The 17,897-nt window shown below is 40.0% G+C and overlaps 1 protein-coding gene across 1 annotated transcript in view; it reads left to right on the top strand.

The window, feature by feature from the left end:
• LOC126092438 (DNA-dependent metalloprotease SPRTN-like) overlaps nt 1–17,897 on the top strand; it is an 87,032-nt gene that overhangs the window by 14,016 nt on the left and 55,119 nt on the right. Inside the window, exons 2-3 of the mRNA XM_049908038.1 lie at nt 3,945–4,004; nt 10,917–11,143. Coding sequence (XP_049763995.1) covers nt 3,948–4,004; nt 10,917–11,143 — 284 coding nt within the window. The 5' untranslated portion in view covers nt 3,945–3,947. The remainder of the gene's footprint in view (nt 1–3,944; nt 4,005–10,916; nt 11,144–17,897) is intronic.

Consider the following 17,897-nt stretch of genomic DNA (forward strand, 5'->3'; position numbering starts at 1 on the left):
AACAGAATTACTAAGAGTGGCTCCAGGAACACTCTTCTTAGTTTCAACACTTCCACTGGCCACCAGACTTCCCAGATATGAACATTATTGAGCATATCTGGAATGCTTTGCAATGTGCTGTTCAGAAGAGATCTCCATCCCCTCGTACTCTTATCGATTTATGGACAGCCCTGCAGGATTCATGCTGTCAGACATTAGGTAAGTCCATGCCACATCGTCTTGTGGCACTTCTGCATGCTTGAGAGGCTCTACACAATATTAAGCAGGTGTACCAGTTTCTGTGGCTCTTCAGTGTAGATATAGGCTCATATATAAAAAAATGACAGTAGTAATATAAATGACATATTTTACAAGAATTTAACAGGGATACAGGGATATTCTCTTGCCCCCCCCCCCCCCCCCCCCCCCCTGCCCCCGCCATGAACCATGATGGACCTTGCCGTTGGTGAGGAGGCTTGCGTGCCTCAGCAATACAGATAGCTGTACCGTAGGTGCAACCACAACAGAGGAGTATCTGTTGAGAGGCCAGACAAACGTGTGGTTCCTGAAGAGGGGCAGCAGCCTTTTCAGTCGTTGCAGGGGCAACAGTCTGGATGATTGACTGATCTGGCCTTGTAACAATAACCAAAATGGCCTTGCTGTGCTGGTACTGCGAACGGCTGAAAGCAAGGGGAAACTACAGCCATAATTTTTCCTGGGGGCATGCAGCTTTACTGTATGATTAAATGATGATGGCGTCCTCTTGGGTAAAATATTCCCGGGGGTAAAATAGTCCCCCATTCGGATCTCTGGGCGGGGACTATTCAAGAGGATGTCGTTATCAGGAGAACGAAAACTGGCATTTGACGGATCGGAGCGTGGATTGTCAGATCCCTTAATCGGACAGGTAGGTTAGAAAATTTAAAAAGGGAAATGGATAGGTTAAAGTTAGATTTAGTGGGAATTAGCAAAGTTCAGTGGCAGGAGGAACAGGACTTCTGGTCAGGTGACTACAGGGTTATAAACACAAAATCAAATAGGGGTAATGCAGGAGTAGATTTAATAATGAATAGGAAAATCGGAATGTGGGTAAGCTACTACAAACAGCATAGTGAATGCATTATTGTGGCCAAGATAGATACGAAGCCCACACCTACTACAGTAGTACAAGTTTATATGCCAACTAGCTCTGCAGATGACGAAGAAATTGAAGAAATGTATGATGAAATAAAAGAAATTATTCAGATAGTGAAGGGTGACGAAAATTTAATAGTCATGGGTGACTGTAATTCGGTAGTAGGATAAGGGAGAGAAGGAAACGTAGTAGGTGAATATGGACTGGGGCTAAGAAATGAAAGAGGAAGCCACTTGGTAGAATTTTGCACAGAGCACAACTTAATCATAGCTAACACTTGGTTCAAGAATCATAAAAGAAGGCTGTATACATGGAAGAAGCCTGGAGATACTGACAGGTTTCAGATAGATTGTATAATGGTAAGACAGCGATTTAGGAACCAGGTTTTAAATTGTAAGACATTTCCAGGGGCAGATGTGGACTCTGACCACAATCTATTGGTTATGACCTGTAGATTAAAACTGAAGAAACTGCAAAAAGGTGGGAATTTAAGGAGATGGGACCTGGATAAACTAAAAGAACCAGAGGTTGTACAGAGTTTCAGGGAGAGCATACGGGAGCAATTGACAGGAATGAGGGAAAGAAATACAGTAGAAGAAGAATGGGCAGCTTTGAGGGATGAAGTAGTGAAGGCAGCAGAGGATCGAGTAGGTAAAAAGACGAGGGCTAGTAGAAATCCTTCGGTACCAGAAGAAATATTGAATTTAATTGATGAAAGGAGAAAATATAAAAATGCAGTAAATGAAGCAGGCAAAAACGAATACAAACGTCTCAAAAATGAGATCGACAGGAAGTGCAAAATGGCTAAGCAGGGATGGCTAGAGGACAAATGTAAGGATGTAGAGGCTTATCTCACTAGGGATAAGATAGATACTGCCTACAGGAAAATTAAAGAGACCTTTGGAGATAAGAGAACCACTTGTATGAACATCAAGAGCTCAGATGGAAACCCAGTTCTGAGCAAAGAAGGGAAAGCAGAAAGGTGGAAGGAGTATATAGAGGGTACTTGAGGACAATATTATGGAAATGGAAGAGGATGTAGATGAAGATGAAATGGGAGATATGATACTGCGTGAAGAGTTTGACAGAGCACTGAAAGACCTGAGTCGAAATAAGGCCCCCCGTAGTAGACAACATTCCATTGGAACTACTGACGGCCTTGGGAGAGCCAGTCCTGACAAAACACTACCATCTGGTGAGCAAGATGTATGAGACAGGCGAAATACCCTCAGACTTCAAGAAGAATATAATCATTCCAATCCCAAAGAGAGGAGGTGTTGACAGATGTGAAAATTACCGAACTATCAGTTTAATAAGTCACAGCGACAAAATACTAATGCGAATTCTTTATAGACGAATGGAAAAACTAGTAGAAGCCAACCTCGGGGAAGATCAATTTGGATTCCGTAGAAACATTGAAACATGTGAGGCAATACTGACCCTACGACTTATTTTAGAAGCTAGATTAAGGAAGGGCAAACCTACTTTTCTAGCATATGTAGACTTAGAGAAAGCTTTTGACAATGTTGACTGGAATACTCTCTTTCAAATTCTGAAGGTGGCAGGGGTAAAATACAGGGAGCAAATGGCTATTTACAATTTGTACAGAAACCAGATGGCAGTTATAAGAGTCGAGGGACATGAGAGGGAAGCAGTGGTTGGGAAGAGAGTGAGACAGGGTTGTAGTCTCTCCCCAATGTTATTCAATCTGTATATTGAGCAAGCAGTGAAGGAAACAAAAGAAAAATTCGGAGGAGGTATTAAAATCCATGGAGAAGAAATAAAAACTTTGAGGTTCGCCGATGACATCGTAATTCTGTTAGAGACAGCAAAGGACTTGGAAGAGCAGTTGAACGGAATGGATAGTGTCGTGAAAGGAGGATATAAGATGAACATCAACAAAAGCAAAACGAGGATAATGGAATGTAGTCGTATTAAGTCAGGTGGTGCTGAGGGAATTAGATTACGAAATGAGACACTTAAAGTAGTAAAGGAGTTTTGCTATTTGTGGAGCAAAATAACTGATGATGGTCGAAGTAGAGAGGATATAAAATGTAGACTGGCAATGGCAAGGAAAGTGTTTCTGAAGAAGAGAAATTCGTTAACATCGAGTATAGATTTAAGTGTCAGGAAGTCATTTCTGAAAGTATTTGTATGGAGTGTAGCCACGTATGGAAGTGAAACATGGACGATAAATAGTTTGGACAAGAAGAGAATAGAAGCTTTCGAAATGTGGTGTTACAGAAGAATGCTGAAGATTAGATGGGTAGATCACATAACTAATGAGGAAGTATTGAATAGGATTGGGGAGAAGAGAAGTTTGTGGCGCAACTTGACCAGAAGAAGGGATCAGTTGGTAGGACATTTTCTGAGGCATCAAGGGATCACCAATTTAGTATTGGAGGGCAGCGTGGAGGGTAAAAATCGTAGAGGGAGACCAAGAGATGAATACACTAAGTAGATTCAGAAGGATGTAGGTTGCAGTAGGTACTGGGAGATGATGCAGCTTGCACAGGATAGAGTAGCATGGAGAGCTGCATCAAACCAGTCTCAGGACTGAAGACCACAACAACAACAACAACAACAACAACAACAACATCCTCTTGTCAGAATACACCCTTTAAAACATGGGTAATTATGCATCATCCCCACTCTCAAGTTTAAATCAAAGTTATTTTAATAATAGTGTAATATCCACATCATGTTGTGGTATTCTGCTGCATTTTTAAATTAATTTCTGGAAGGTGGACTGACAATTCCATGAATTACTGTTACTTTTTGTATTAAAATATCAGCATAAATGACATTAGTTGTCTGATTTTAATTTCAGATCATGATGTTTGATGATGACTTGGCACTACAGTTGCAACTGCAGGATATGAACAGACAAGTAAGGCTTCATTTACCCTACCTTCCATTCTATGGAATTGTGTAATTCAAGTGTGTTCCAAAATTGTATGTTACTGTATTGCAACTTTATACTGTGTAATCAAGAAAATGTCAGTAATATTAAAGGCAGGTAAGTGGCTGTTTAAATATGCAGCTGTGTGCAATATTTAGTATTCACCCCCTATGTCAGTTGTCAAGGTTTTGCATCACCGTGTAGTTTAATTTCTCTTTTTGAAGGCAGTTTCGCTATAGTGAGATCTAACAGTGGTATACTTTTTGGTTGTTTTAGTCTTCATGAATATAGTTTTTTATGTCACACAAATTGTACCTCACAGTCATATATTTAACAACTGATATCAAGATTCCTTTAATAATATTTCAGTACTCATGTACAAGGGTCAAAACCTTTTCTATTCATCAACCATGCATCTTGGACAAATTCCTGTCTTTAGTTTCTCAATCTCTTTTGGTTTCATTTATAAGGCTATGGAACCCATTGTTTCAAAAAGTAGTATTTTAGTTTGGTTTGGATAATTTTTGGGTAGCTGAGTGTTTCAAACTCTTGTGTAAGATTTTCTGTAATATTTGAATTAATGAGAAGCTGAAGTGTGTTATGTATGCCATACGCTTTGCTTGTAACACTAACAGTAGATATGGTGCTGGTAGGAAAAAAGTCTAGGAATACAGTGTACTAATTTTGTACCAGCCTGCATTTTTCTTCACTATTTCCCTGTTCCCAAATCTGAACCCATCCTTTGACCTGTCTGAATAACTTTAAGTGTCTTCATGAGTAATCGCTGTTCCCCCACCTTTTCAGATGAAGATTGTTTCTGTTATTGGCTTGTCAAATAAGTCAGAAGAAAGCTGTTTATATATTCATATATTTACTAAGTTCCATGGGCCCATGTGAGTCAAAGCTGCCTAGTCATGGAATGAGTCAGTACATAGTTTACAGAATGCTGATTAGAGAATTTTTAAACAAAAGGACTGAAGAACTAAAGAAACCAATAATAATGAGAGTATATGAAAAAATAGCATATCACAGTGAAAAGTTATCAACTACTGCGAGGGACTTCTGTACAGTGTAGAAGGAGAGCACCACAAGCAAGTCTTTCAACTTAAGTTTGAAGACTTTGGGTTTAACACTTTGTTTTTTAGGGATCCTCCTCAGTCTTTAAAAACAGAACCCTTTTAGGATCACTTTGTCTGTCTGTCTGTCTGTCTGTCTGTCTGTCTTTATGTCTGTCCGACTGTTATGAACCCTTTTTCTCAGGAACAAGTAAATGAATAAAGAGCAAATTTATGTCACAGATTGAGGTCAATGGTGCCTGGGCTGTGTAAAAATTTTAGATTTCTAAATCAATTCAGTCAGAAGATGTAGGCATTTGTCACATATTTCAATACTAAAAAAACCTTGTCAAAACCTATAGGATACTTCTCGTTGACCTAGAATCGTGAATTTTGGCAGGAAGCAAGATTTCACAGTAAAACTAAAGAGAAAAATCCAAAATTGTTAATTTGTTGTTACATCATACAAAAAATATATTTCGTTTGTCATTCGTTATGACTTCAAACTTGAAATTAAAACACTCTTGAAAGTCTTGGAATCCCTGGGACCGATATCTGACAGTATCAGTGTCAATAACAGGCAAACTCATCAATATACTCTATTCCCAGAAGTATGAACTGTCTGTATACATAATTAAGTTTGTACGAAACCCTTAGAGTGCAAGTCCTACTTGTATCTGGCCTTACCCCCCTCTCCCGTTGAGAGCCTGTTAAAAATGAAACCTGCAGCAGAATAGTGCACACATTTCTTTACAGTTCTTAAAGAAGTGTTACCCATGTGTGGGTCATTTCTCCGGCTAGTGCTCACTGAACAAATATTACAGGTTCTTGTGAAAGAGTGACTGTTGCCAACAGCATATCTGACGATGGAATACATATACAGAGATGGAAGAGTTAGAATTCTGAGGCATCTGAACATTGGCCTATACACATTTTGTGAACTGACGCTGCAGATCAGTCTGCCTGCCTCTTTATGGATTAACAATGTTCTTGTTGAGAGCACAGGGTTGCCTCAAAATATAATACTGTGTGAGATTATAGAGAGAAAGTAAGCAGTTCAGAGAAACCTTAGTATTCCAGTGTCAGAGACAGTGGAAATCATTCTGAGAGTGATGATTACTTCATTCAGGTTCTGCACAATATCTTGCACATAATAGTTCCATGAAAGTCTTCCATTCAGCCTTGGACCTAAAAATTTATAATGGATGCCTTCACTGTCTGTCTGGCCAGCTTCTGACAGTGAAGTCACAATTTTACAAGAGTTCCATGTCACATGTCAGATGTGGTGTACATTGTGTTTTGATACATTTAAACATTAATCTGTTACCTAAAAGCCATGCACAATGTTACTGACTACTCTGTTAGCTACGTCATTTACATTACAGTCCACGTCTTTCACAATAACACCTCTCATCTGCAAATGGGACCGTTTTTGTGTCATCTTTTGTGTTTAGTGGCATGTCATTGATATACCGGGTGGGTGATCAAAAAGTCAGTATAAATTTGAAAACTGAATAAATCACGGAATAATGTAGATAGAGAGTTATAAATTGACACACATTCTTGGAATGACATGGGGTTTTATTAGAACCAAAAAAATACAAACGTTCAAAAAATGTCCAACATGTTGCTTCATTTGATCAGAATATCAATAATTAGCACAACAAAGTAAGACAAAACAAAGATGATGATCTTTACAGGAAATGCTCAATATGTCCAGCATCATTCGTCAACAACAGCTGTAGTCGAGGAATAATGTTGTGTTCGGTGTTATGGTGAGGCATTGGCATCGGATGTTGTCTTTCAACATCCCTAGAGATTTCGGTCGATCATGATACATTTGCGACTTCAGGTAACTCCAAAACCAATAATCGCACAGACTGAGGTGTGGGGACCTGCAAGGCCAAGCATGATGAAAGTGGCGGCTGAGCACACGATCACCACCAAACGACGCGTGCAAGAGATCTTTCACGCGTCTAGCAATATGGGGTGGAGCGCCATCCTGCATAAACATCATACGTTCCAGCAGGTGTTTATCAGCCAGGCTGGGGATGATGCGATTCTGTAACACATCGGCATGCCTCTCACCTGTCACGGTAGCAGTTTTGCTGTCCAGCGCCATCTGTCGGACATTTTGTGAACTTACCTTTTTTTTGTTCTAATAAAACCCCATGGCATTACAAGCACGTGTGTCAATTTTTACCTCTCTATCTACATTATTCCGTGCTTTACTATGTTTTCAAATTTATACTGACTTTTTGATCACCCTGTATATCAAGAAAAGCATTGCATGCAGAACTGAACCCTGTGGTGCACTTCACATGATCCCAGCCAGATTAAAACTCTCCCTGTTTTCAGACACTAGTGGACAACCTTCTGCTTCTACTTTCCAGATATGAAGTAAACCATTTTGAGCTTTTTCCCTAATTCAATGATGTTCCAACTTGTGTAAAATTATTGGTTGGTCCACAAAATCATATATGTTTATTAAATCTGAGGAAAGGCCTGTTGCCCTCAATGTGTTGTCCAGCCATGTTGGTACCCCACACACGGAATAACAAATAACCTTTTCTCTGGATACTCCTTTCTGGACCTGACAGCAGATTGTGTGTACTGAAATGTGCCACTGCTCTCCTTTACATTGCTTTTTTAGAAACTTTCAAAAACATTGTTGGACAAAGAAATTGACCTGTAACTGTCTATATTATCTCTTGTTTACATTATGTCTTACCATCATGTATCTGAAACTTTTCTTATGTATGTATGTATGTATGTATGTATAGTGAACATAATTTTCAAAAAACAAAGATGATGTGACTTACCAAATGAAAGTTCTGGCAGGTCGATAGACACACAAACATACACACAAAATTCACGCTTACGCAACCAACGGTTGCTTCATCAGGAAAGAGGAAAGGAGAGGGAAAGACGAAAGGATGTGGGTTTTAAGGGAGAGGGTAAGGAGTCATTCCAATCCCGGGTGCGGAAAGACTTACCTTTGGGGGAAAAAAGGACAGGTATACACTCGCACACACACCCATATCCAACCGCACATACACAGACACAAGCAGACATTTGTAAAGGCAAAGGGTTTCGGCAGAGATGTCAGTCGAGGCAGACGTACAGAGGCAAAATTGTTGTTGAAAGACAGGTGAGGTATGAGTGGCGGGAACTTGAAATTAGCGGAGGTTGAGGCCTAGCGGATAACGAGAAGAGAGGATATACTGAAGGGCAAGTTCCCATCTCCGGAGTTCTGACAGGTTGGTGTTAGTGGGAAGTATCTAGATAACCCGGACGGTGTAACACTGTGCCAAGATGTGCTGGCCGTGGACCAAGGCATGTTTAGCCACAGGTGATCCTCATTACCAACAAACACTGTCTGCCTGTGTCCATTCATGCGAATGGACGGTTTGTTGCTGGTCATTCCCACATAGAAAGCTTCACAGTGTAGGCAGGTCAGTTGGTAAATCACGTGCGTGCTTTAACACGTGGCTCTGCCTTTGATCGTGTACACCTTCCGGGTTACAGGACTGGAGTAGGTGGTGGTTGGAGGGTGCATCGGACAGGTTTTACAACGGGGGCGGTTACAAGGGTAGGAGCCAGAGGGTAGGGAAGGTGGTTTGGCAATTTCATAGGGATGAACTAAGAGGTTACGAAGGTTAGGTGGATGGCGGAAAGACACTCTTGGTGGAGTGGGGAGGATTTCATGAAGGATGGATCTCATTTCAGGGCAGGATTTGAGGAAGTCGTATCCCTGCTGGAGAGCCACATTCAGAGTCTGATCCAGTCCCGGAAAGTATCCTGTCACAAGTGGGGCACTTTTGTGGTTCTTCTGTGGGAGGTTCTGGGCTTGAGGGGATGAGGAAGTGGCTCTGGTTATTTGCTTCTGTACCAGGTCAGGAGGGTAGTTGCGCGATGTGAAAGCTGTTCTCAGATTGTTGGTGTAATGGTTCAAGGATTCCGGACTGGAGCAGATTCGTTTGCCACGAAGACCTAGGCTGTAGGGAAGGGACCGTTTGATGTGGAATGGGTGGCAGCTGTCATAATGGAGGTACTGTTGCTTGTTGGTGGGTTTGATGTGGACAGACGTGTGAAGCTGGCCATTGGACAGATGGAGGTCAACGTCAAGGATAGTGGCATGGGATTTGGAGTAGGACCAGGTGAATCTGATGGAACCAAAGGAGTTGAGGTTGGAGAGGAAATTCTGGAGTTGTTCTTCACTGTGAGTCCAGATCATGAAGATGTCATCAATAAATCTGTACCAAACTTTGGGTTGGCAGGCCTGGGTAACCAAGAAGGCTTCCTCTAAGCGACCCATGAATAGGTTGGCATACAAGGGGGCCATCCTGGTACCCATGGCTGTTCCCTTTAATTGTTGGTATGTCTGGCCTTCAAAAGTGAAGAAGTTGTGGGTCAGGATGAAGCTGGCTAAGGTAATGATGAAAGAGGTTTTAGGTAGGGTGGCAGGTGATCGGCGTGAAACGAAGTGCTGCATCACAGCGAGGCCCTGGACGTGCGGAATATTTGTGTACAAGGAAGTGGCATCAATGGTTACAAGGATGGTTTCCGGTCGTAACAGATTGGGTAAGGATTCCAAGCGTTCGAGAAAGTGGTTGGTGTCTTTGATGAAGGATGGGAGACTGAATGTAATGGGTTGAAGGTGTGATCTACGTAGGCAGAGATACGTTCTGTAGGGGCTTAGTAACCAGCTACAATAAGGCGGCCGGGATTTTTGGGTATGTGAATTTTAGGAAGAAGGTAGAAGGTACGGGTGCGGGGTGTCGATGGGGTCAGGAGGTTGATGGAGTCAGGTGAAAGGTTTTGTAGGGGGCCTAAGGTTCTGAGGATTCCTTGAAGCTCCGCCTGGACATCAGGAATGGGATTACCTTGGCAAACTTTGTATGTGGTGTTGTCTGAAAGCTGACGCAGTCCCTCAGCCACATACTCCCGACGATCAATTAGCACGGTCATGGAAGCCTTGTCCGCCGGAAGAATGACGCTAGATCGGTCAGCCTACAGATCACAGATAGCCTGGGCTTCAGCAGTGGTGATGTTGGGAGTAGGATTAAGGTTTTTTAAGGAGGACTGAGAGGCAAGGCTGCCTACACTGTGAAGCTTTCTATGTGGGAATGACCAGCAACAAACCGTCCATTCGCATGAATGGACACAGGCAGACAGTGTTTGTTGGTAATGAGGATCACCTGTGGCTAAACATGCCTTGGTCCACGGCCAGCACATCTTGGCACAGTGTTACACCGTCCGGGTTATCTGGATACTTCCCACTAACATCAACCTGTCAGAACTCCGGAGATGGGAACTTGCCCTTCAGTATATCCTCTCTTCTCATTATCCGCCAGGCCTCAACCTCCGCTAATTTCAAGTTGCCGCCGCTCATACCTCACCTGTCTTTCAACATCATCTTTGCCTCTGTACTTCTGCCTCGACTGTCATCTCTGCCGAAACTCTTTGCCTTTACAAATGTCTGCTTGTGTCTGTGTATGTGCGGTTGGATATGGGTGTGTGCGAGTGTATACCTGTCCTTTTTTCCCCCTAAGGTAAGTCTTTCCGCTCCCGGGATTGGAATGACTCCTTACCCTCTCCCTTAAAACCTACATCCTTTCGTCTTTCCCTCTCCTTTCCTCTTTCCTGATGAAGCAACCGTTGGTTGCGAAAGCTTGAATTTTGTGTGTATGTTTGTGTTTGTTTGTGTGTGTATCGACCTGCCAGCACTTTCGTTTGGTAAGTCACATCATCTTTGTTTTTAGATATATTTTTCTCACGTGGAATGTTTCCCTCTATTATATCCATATCATTAATTTGAACATAATTTTCATTTTTATTGCAGCCATCAATAATGGATCTACCTGATGACTCATCTACACACCGGTGGAAGAGTCGAAAACAAAGTGAAAATGAGGACCCAAACAAAAAACCAGTGACACTCATAGATCCATCTTTTGAGTATATTGATCCAACTCCAGATGTTCACGCAATGTTTTTGCAGTTCAACTCGCGCTTCTTTTGGGGTAAACTTTATGCTGTTGAAGTAAGATGGAGCCCAAGGATGACTTCGTAAGTCATATTTTTCTTCTTTGTACTTATGTAAAGCATTGGGTTGGTTATATTGTAAATTTTAAAAAAATATCAGAAAATACTATATTGCTATGACTGAGTTGACTTTCTTGTTCCAAGACAGCAAAACAGCTGTTAGTGTAGCTTAATATGTATCGAAGATGTAGTCTCTTTCAGATGGAAGTAGGTAATTATGTGTTTGTCATATTTAGACAGGAGAAGTGAAAGAAACAGTACAAATGCCACTTGCAGTATGTGCCAGTATAAATATGATTTTTAAGTCAGCAGAGAGAGTGAGGGGAGGAGGGGGGGTAGTAGTGTGTGTGTGTGTGTGTGTGTGTGTGTGTGTGTGTGTGTGTGTGTGTGTGTGTGTGTGTGTGTGTGTGTGTAATTTTCCAACACTCTTAGTTAATAATGTTGTAACATTTGTTAGTTCAGAACATACTTGGAACTTAAAGTACAAACAGTTATTATGACATTAATATTTCAGCATCCCATTTATACAGAATTTTGTGTTGCTAGCTGAAGAAAGTTTCTCCATTGCAACATATTGAAACAGTATTTCATGATAAATTCTCTCTAATTGGCATTCTGAGCAATACTTGGATGAACTTTAATACATTCCATCCCTCCCCCTTTTTTTCATGGATTTTCCCCAAATGATCTGTAAAAAGAATGTCTGCTTTAGCAAAATAAATTTTTCAGTATTTTAAAATCAAAGTCAATCAGTGCAGAAGGAAACTTATTTTGCTTATTTCAGGGTCAACACAGCCAGCAGAAAGTCTCAGTTGACTGTAAAAAAGGCCAGGTTACTCCCATATATAAGGAGGGTAAAAGACTGCATCGAAAAAAATTATAGACCAACATTCTTAACATAGGTTTGCTGCAGAATTATTGAGCATATTGTCAGTTCAAATATAATAAATTTTCTTAAGAGAGAAAAACTTATATCCACAAATCAATATGGATTTAGAAAGCATCACTCACATGAAACTTAACTTGCTCTTTTCTCACCCAATATCCTGTGAAGCAAGGATGAAATAGCAACAGGCGGATTTGATTTTCATAGATTTCTGGAAAGCATCTGACTCACTGCCACACTACAGACTGTTAGTGACTCAGGTCCAAGCACACAGAATAGCTTCTCAGATCCGAGTGGCTACAAGACTTCTTAAGTAACAGAACTCAGTACATGGTCCTGGGCGGCAAGTATTCATCAGACACAAAGGTATGATGTTCCAGGAAAATATAATTGGACTGCTCTTGTTCTCATATACTTAAACAGTCTGATGGTTAGGATGAGCAGCAATCTGCGATTGTTCGCTGCTGGCACAGTAGTGTACAGGAAAGTGCCATTTTTGTATGACTGTAGGTGGATATGGGATGATATGGAGAATTTTTATTTGGTTTGTGGAATGGAAGTTTGCTCTAAATGTGAAAAAAATGTTAGTTAATGCAGATAAGTGAGAAAAATGCCGGCCGGAGTGGTTTAAGTAATTCTAAGTTCAAGGGGACTGATGACCTCAGAAGTTAAGTCCCATTGTGCTCAGAGCCATTTGAACCATTTGAGAAAAATAATCCTGTAATGTTTGATTACAGTGTTAGTGGTATGCCATTTGACACAGTCATGTCAATTAAATATCTAGATGCAATGTTCCAAAACAACATGAAATGGAACATGAATGTAAAGTCAGTTTATGGAAGGTGAATAAAAACTAAACTCTGCTCAAACAGGCCATGAAGACCCGATGGTAGTGACCGGTTGCCGTGTAATCCTCAGCCTACAGGCATCACTGCATGTTGGTATGGAAGGGCATGGGGTTAGCGCACTGCTCTCCCAGTCGTAAGTCAGTTTCCAAGACAGGAGCCACTACTTCTCACTCAAGTTGCTCCTCAGTTTGCCTCACAAAGGTTGAGGGCACCTTGCTAGCCAACAGCAATCGGCAGACTGTGTGGCCACCATCCAAGTGCTAGCTCAGCCTGACAGCACTTAGCTCTGGTGATCTGATGGGGACTGGTGAGGGAAGGTGAATGGTTGGTGGATATTTATTGGGAGAATTCTTGGAAGGTGTAGGTCATCCGTAAAGGAGGCTATATTCAGAACTCTTGTACAACTGTTTCATGAGAAATGCTCAGGTGTTGGGTTTCCTACCAGATTAGATTACAGAAATGGTCTGTATACAGAAAAGCTCAGTGACCTCAAATGGGAATCTCTGGAAGGAAGAAGACATTATTTTTGCAAACGTTTAGAGAACTTGTATTTGCAACAGACTACAGAATGATCCTACTGCCACCAACATACATCGTGGGTAAGGACCATGAACACAAGAAAGTGAAATTAGGGCTTGTATGAAAGTATATAGATAGTTGTTTACTGTCACTCCATTTGTGAGTGAAACAGTAAAGGGAATGACTAGCAGTGGTAAAAAATACACTCCACTATCCACTGTATGGTGGTTTGTTGAGTATGTGTTTAGTTCTAGATGAAACAAACAATAACTGTTCAGTTGGAGGAGGAAAGAAAAAACAGTTACCCAAACCTTTTTTGTGAAATCTCAGGTAGAGCAACTCTAATGCTCTGACCAAGTGGAACACAGTAGAGTGCAGTGTATTGGGCAGAGAGCAAATGAATGGTTAAAGAAAATTAAAGAGCATGAAGATTCAATTTGTTTGCTTTAACTGTCAGCAGTGGAAAGTGATTCATACAAATAGAGAAGACATGCTGTACTTTAAATTGAAATACCATCAGTTTATGAATTTGTTTTTCCATTTTGTAATATAACAACATATCCTATTGCTCTGCATTTTGAGCACAGAAGTTTAATGTCCACCAGACTCTCAGCTCAACATATTGCTTGTGGTGTTCAATTGTCCAAGTTACATCATTGCTGCAACTCTTACATTTGATTATCAAATTCTTACAAGAAAATGAATGTTGAAACTGCATCAGTTGGGCACATAATTTGCAGATTTTAGTGTAAATAGGTGTCAGATACTACTGCACTTATTTAGTAATGGTTTGAGCTTACCTGTGGTGGGAGGTTAATCATGTATCCTAATATATATTCACCGAAGCAGAAGCTTTAAAACTGTTACAAAAGTGGATAGAAGGCAGGCATACCTAAAAATTCTGTACAAAGGAGAAGATCTCACACATAACTTGAGTGAGTAAAAGTAGGAGGTATTGTGTAACAAGCTGATACTGAGATAATGCAATGTGAGTTGGGAAGAAGGCTAAATAGTTCAAACACAAAGAAGCCAACTGAAATCTGAGAGATACCTGCTATAAGGAAATAGTCAACTGTCCAATCAGCAAGATGTATCATGCTTGTAAGTTACCAACTAGAATACTATACAGAATAATAAAAAGAAATAAGAGAGATGCAAGGGCAAGTTTGGTCTTATCAAAGGTAAATGTACTCACAAAATGGCTCTGTGCAAGATAAAGGAAGGAAGGCTGGGAAAGAACTTTGACTGCTCCATGGCACTTTTAACGTAAATAGGCCAATAAAAAGTAAGTGATGGATAAGACATTAGAAATTGAGAAGGAAATTGAGAAGGAGATTGAGATAAAGTACAGGGACAAGTGAATAATGTATAGTAGTAGTAGTAGTAGTAGTAGTAAGCAGAATACCAAGATAATTCAAGAAAAGATGGGTGTAAGGCACAGTGACAGCTAATCACACCCTAATATTCTGCTTGCGTGTAGAAGCTGCACTAAATAAAGTTAAATAAAATTTCAGAATATTGATCAAATCCCAGGGAGAACACACATCAATGTCAATGTTAATTGAAAAAATAGTCCATCTGGTCAAGAGCTGTGAAAACTTTAAAAAATCTAGATGAAATTGACAATTTATTTAGCAAGAGGATAGGCAAGAAAGAAGATTAGTAGTAAACAAAATTGGCCAGCTGTGGTTCCATACAAACTTAATTATTTAGAATTTTATCCATTTTCAGCAACTGCAGTTGTATGCATAGAAATAATCAGCAACCAGATGCATAAAAGGAATTTAATCAAGAAACAGGTTTTGGATACTTAGTGCCCTATTTCAGAAGGGTAGACAGTCCATCCATTTCGGAAATAGAGAATCTCAACTATTTATGCCTGTTGTCAACATTGATAGTGGCAAGATATTGCTCCCAGAGATTTCAAGACTGGAGAATGTTTTTTAATTTCAAGCATCTACAGCAAAACCCCATTTCTACTTTTTCTTGCCTGTTATGTTCATTTTTGTCAGTCCCAACAGAAATAATATTCTCTCAATAGAATGCTTTCCCATCGTTAATGATACCATGTTAGAACATTTCCCGCCTTTTAAATTTTCTTTGACATTATGACGACCTTTAACACTGATTTTCATACAGATTTCTGCAAAAAGTGCATCATACTCATGCTTAAAGTCAGTCTTGGAACAGAAAACAGACTATACACAAAGTTATTGACTGTTTAACATAGCATTAGCATAGGAAGCAAGATTTTCACTGCTGGCGTGTTGGGGCACAGCCACCTGTATTACAGGTTCATAGTGTTTGGAAGAGTGGAAAAATATGCTGGGTCACTGTCTCAGTGATAATCAAGATCTGATGGTAATGACTTCAGTAGGAACCTTCCTTCTGCTCATTGCATTGTATTACAACACTTCTCTATAGGGGTCTTCCATGAATCACTGCATTTTTGGCTATCACAGAGGCAATGGTTGAGTGCTGACACACACAAATGCATGTTTTTTCTTCATTCTGATCATGCCCAGTGGTGTAAAAAAAATACATAAACAAAAGTATTTCGTGAAATCACATAAAAAAGATGTTCATGTTCTACTGTGAAACTTATTATTGATTATCACTATAAAATTATGGGAAATAAAACTTGTGTGAGGGGGTTTGGTGTGGGGAAGGGAAGTGCCAATGAGTTGCAAGCTGGTTCTGTACAAGACTTACTTCACACCCATACTAATTTATGGCTCAGAGAATTCGACTACGACTAGAAGAGAGGAGAGTAGGATACATCTCCAGTGAAATGAATTTCTGAGAAGTATGCTAGGGAAGACGAGGAGAGACAGAGTGAAAAATAAAGATGGTAGGAAGGAAATTGGAGTGGAGAAGTTGACTGAGAAAATTGAAAAGAATAGATTAAAATGGTTTGGGCATGTGAAGAGGATGGGAGAGGAAAGAATACCAAGAAGAACAATGGAGTTAAAGATTGAGGGCAAGAGGCCAAGAGAAAGACCGAGAACAAGATGAGATTGATACAATAAAGATGAGTTTAAGGAGGAGAAACCTGCTGTGGAACCAAATCGTGGAAGAAGAATGGTGGGAAGACCGAGTAAAGTGGTGAATTTCCATTGATACCCCAACCCAACTAGATGTTGGACAGAGGAGAAACAAAGATGATGATGAAAACTTATAACATAATATTGGTTAAAACACTAAAGTTGGCAACCTTTGTAAAGAGAGAACAATAGGCACGAAATCTACAGCATTTTGTGTTTCCTGTAATTTCATGTATTTTACTCTTCTCTGTATTTTACACTTTTTTGGTGAAAAGTATGAAAAATGAGTTTCGCTGTATATACCGTAGTGCGTTACATAAATTTCAACTTGATACATCTCTCTGTTCGTGAGAAAAAGAAAGATTTAACTGACAGGTGGACAGACAGTCTGATGACAAAAAAATTTTTGTGTGACATAATTACAAGTTTTTGGATTTTTCTCCTTTGGTAACAGTGTGAAACTTTCCTTCTTGACAAATTTCATGATTCTAACGTGAAGGAGCATGCAGATTTTGATGAATGAGTTAAAGTATCAAAATATGTGACTAAATGGCCATATATTTTTATTGCATTGACTTAGAAGCTTCCCTTTTTGTTACACTGCCAATAGACCTTAGACCTTAATATGTGATGTAAATTTCAACTTGATATGTCTACCCATTCCTGCGGAAAAGGGATCTGAAAAGTTGGACGGACAGACAGACAGACAGACAGACAGACAGCAGAGTGATCTTATAAGTGTTCCATTTTTACCGATTGAGGTACGGAACCCTAAAAAATTGATGTGAAACAAAAGTAGTAGTAAAAAATTTCTTCTCTTTTGGAATTGATATTAAATATGACAGCTGAAGTAAGAGCATTGAAGTAGTGGCAGTGATAAAGCTTCCTGACCCAGACTGTTCTACTGATTTAGTGTATTGGCATACATTTGAGAGGGAAATTTATTTCACATTTTGTTTGGGCAGACCTTTGTGTTAAAATAAAGTGTAAACCTTGGAAAAAAGGAGAACATTTGAAATTTGATATTATGGAAGAATATTGTATATTGGGTGAGCAACTGAAATGGGTTTTTACTGTAAAGAATAGGTAAGGGAACAAATCTCTAGATAATCTTTGCAGCAGGGACATGTTAGTTGTGCATTTGCTACCCCAAAGAATGATCAGCTTCAAACTGTAAGGAGCACTACAGAGGGAGAGGGAGGAGAGGGAGAGGGAGGAGAGGGAGAGGGAGAGGGAGAGGGAGAGGGAGAGGGAGAGGAGGGAGAGGGAGGAGAGGGACTTCAATTTTTCCAATATTTCAATATTTTAATGTGTTAACAGTAAAGCAGATGAACTATAATTTGAAAATAAGAAAAAAACTTTCTGGATTATAGCTTACTCGTGGTTTAGGGCAGATATTGTTAATAAATCCCTTGATATTTCCCACTTTTTCATTATGGTGACATTATTTGCAAATGAATGAAAGAAATTTTTTTCCCTCA

This window comes from Schistocerca cancellata, chromosome 7 (genome assembly GCF_023864275.1).
Source record: "Schistocerca cancellata isolate TAMUIC-IGC-003103 chromosome 7, iqSchCanc2.1, whole genome shotgun sequence".
In the NCBI taxonomy this organism is placed as follows: Eukaryota; Metazoa; Arthropoda; class Insecta; order Orthoptera; family Acrididae; genus Schistocerca; species Schistocerca cancellata.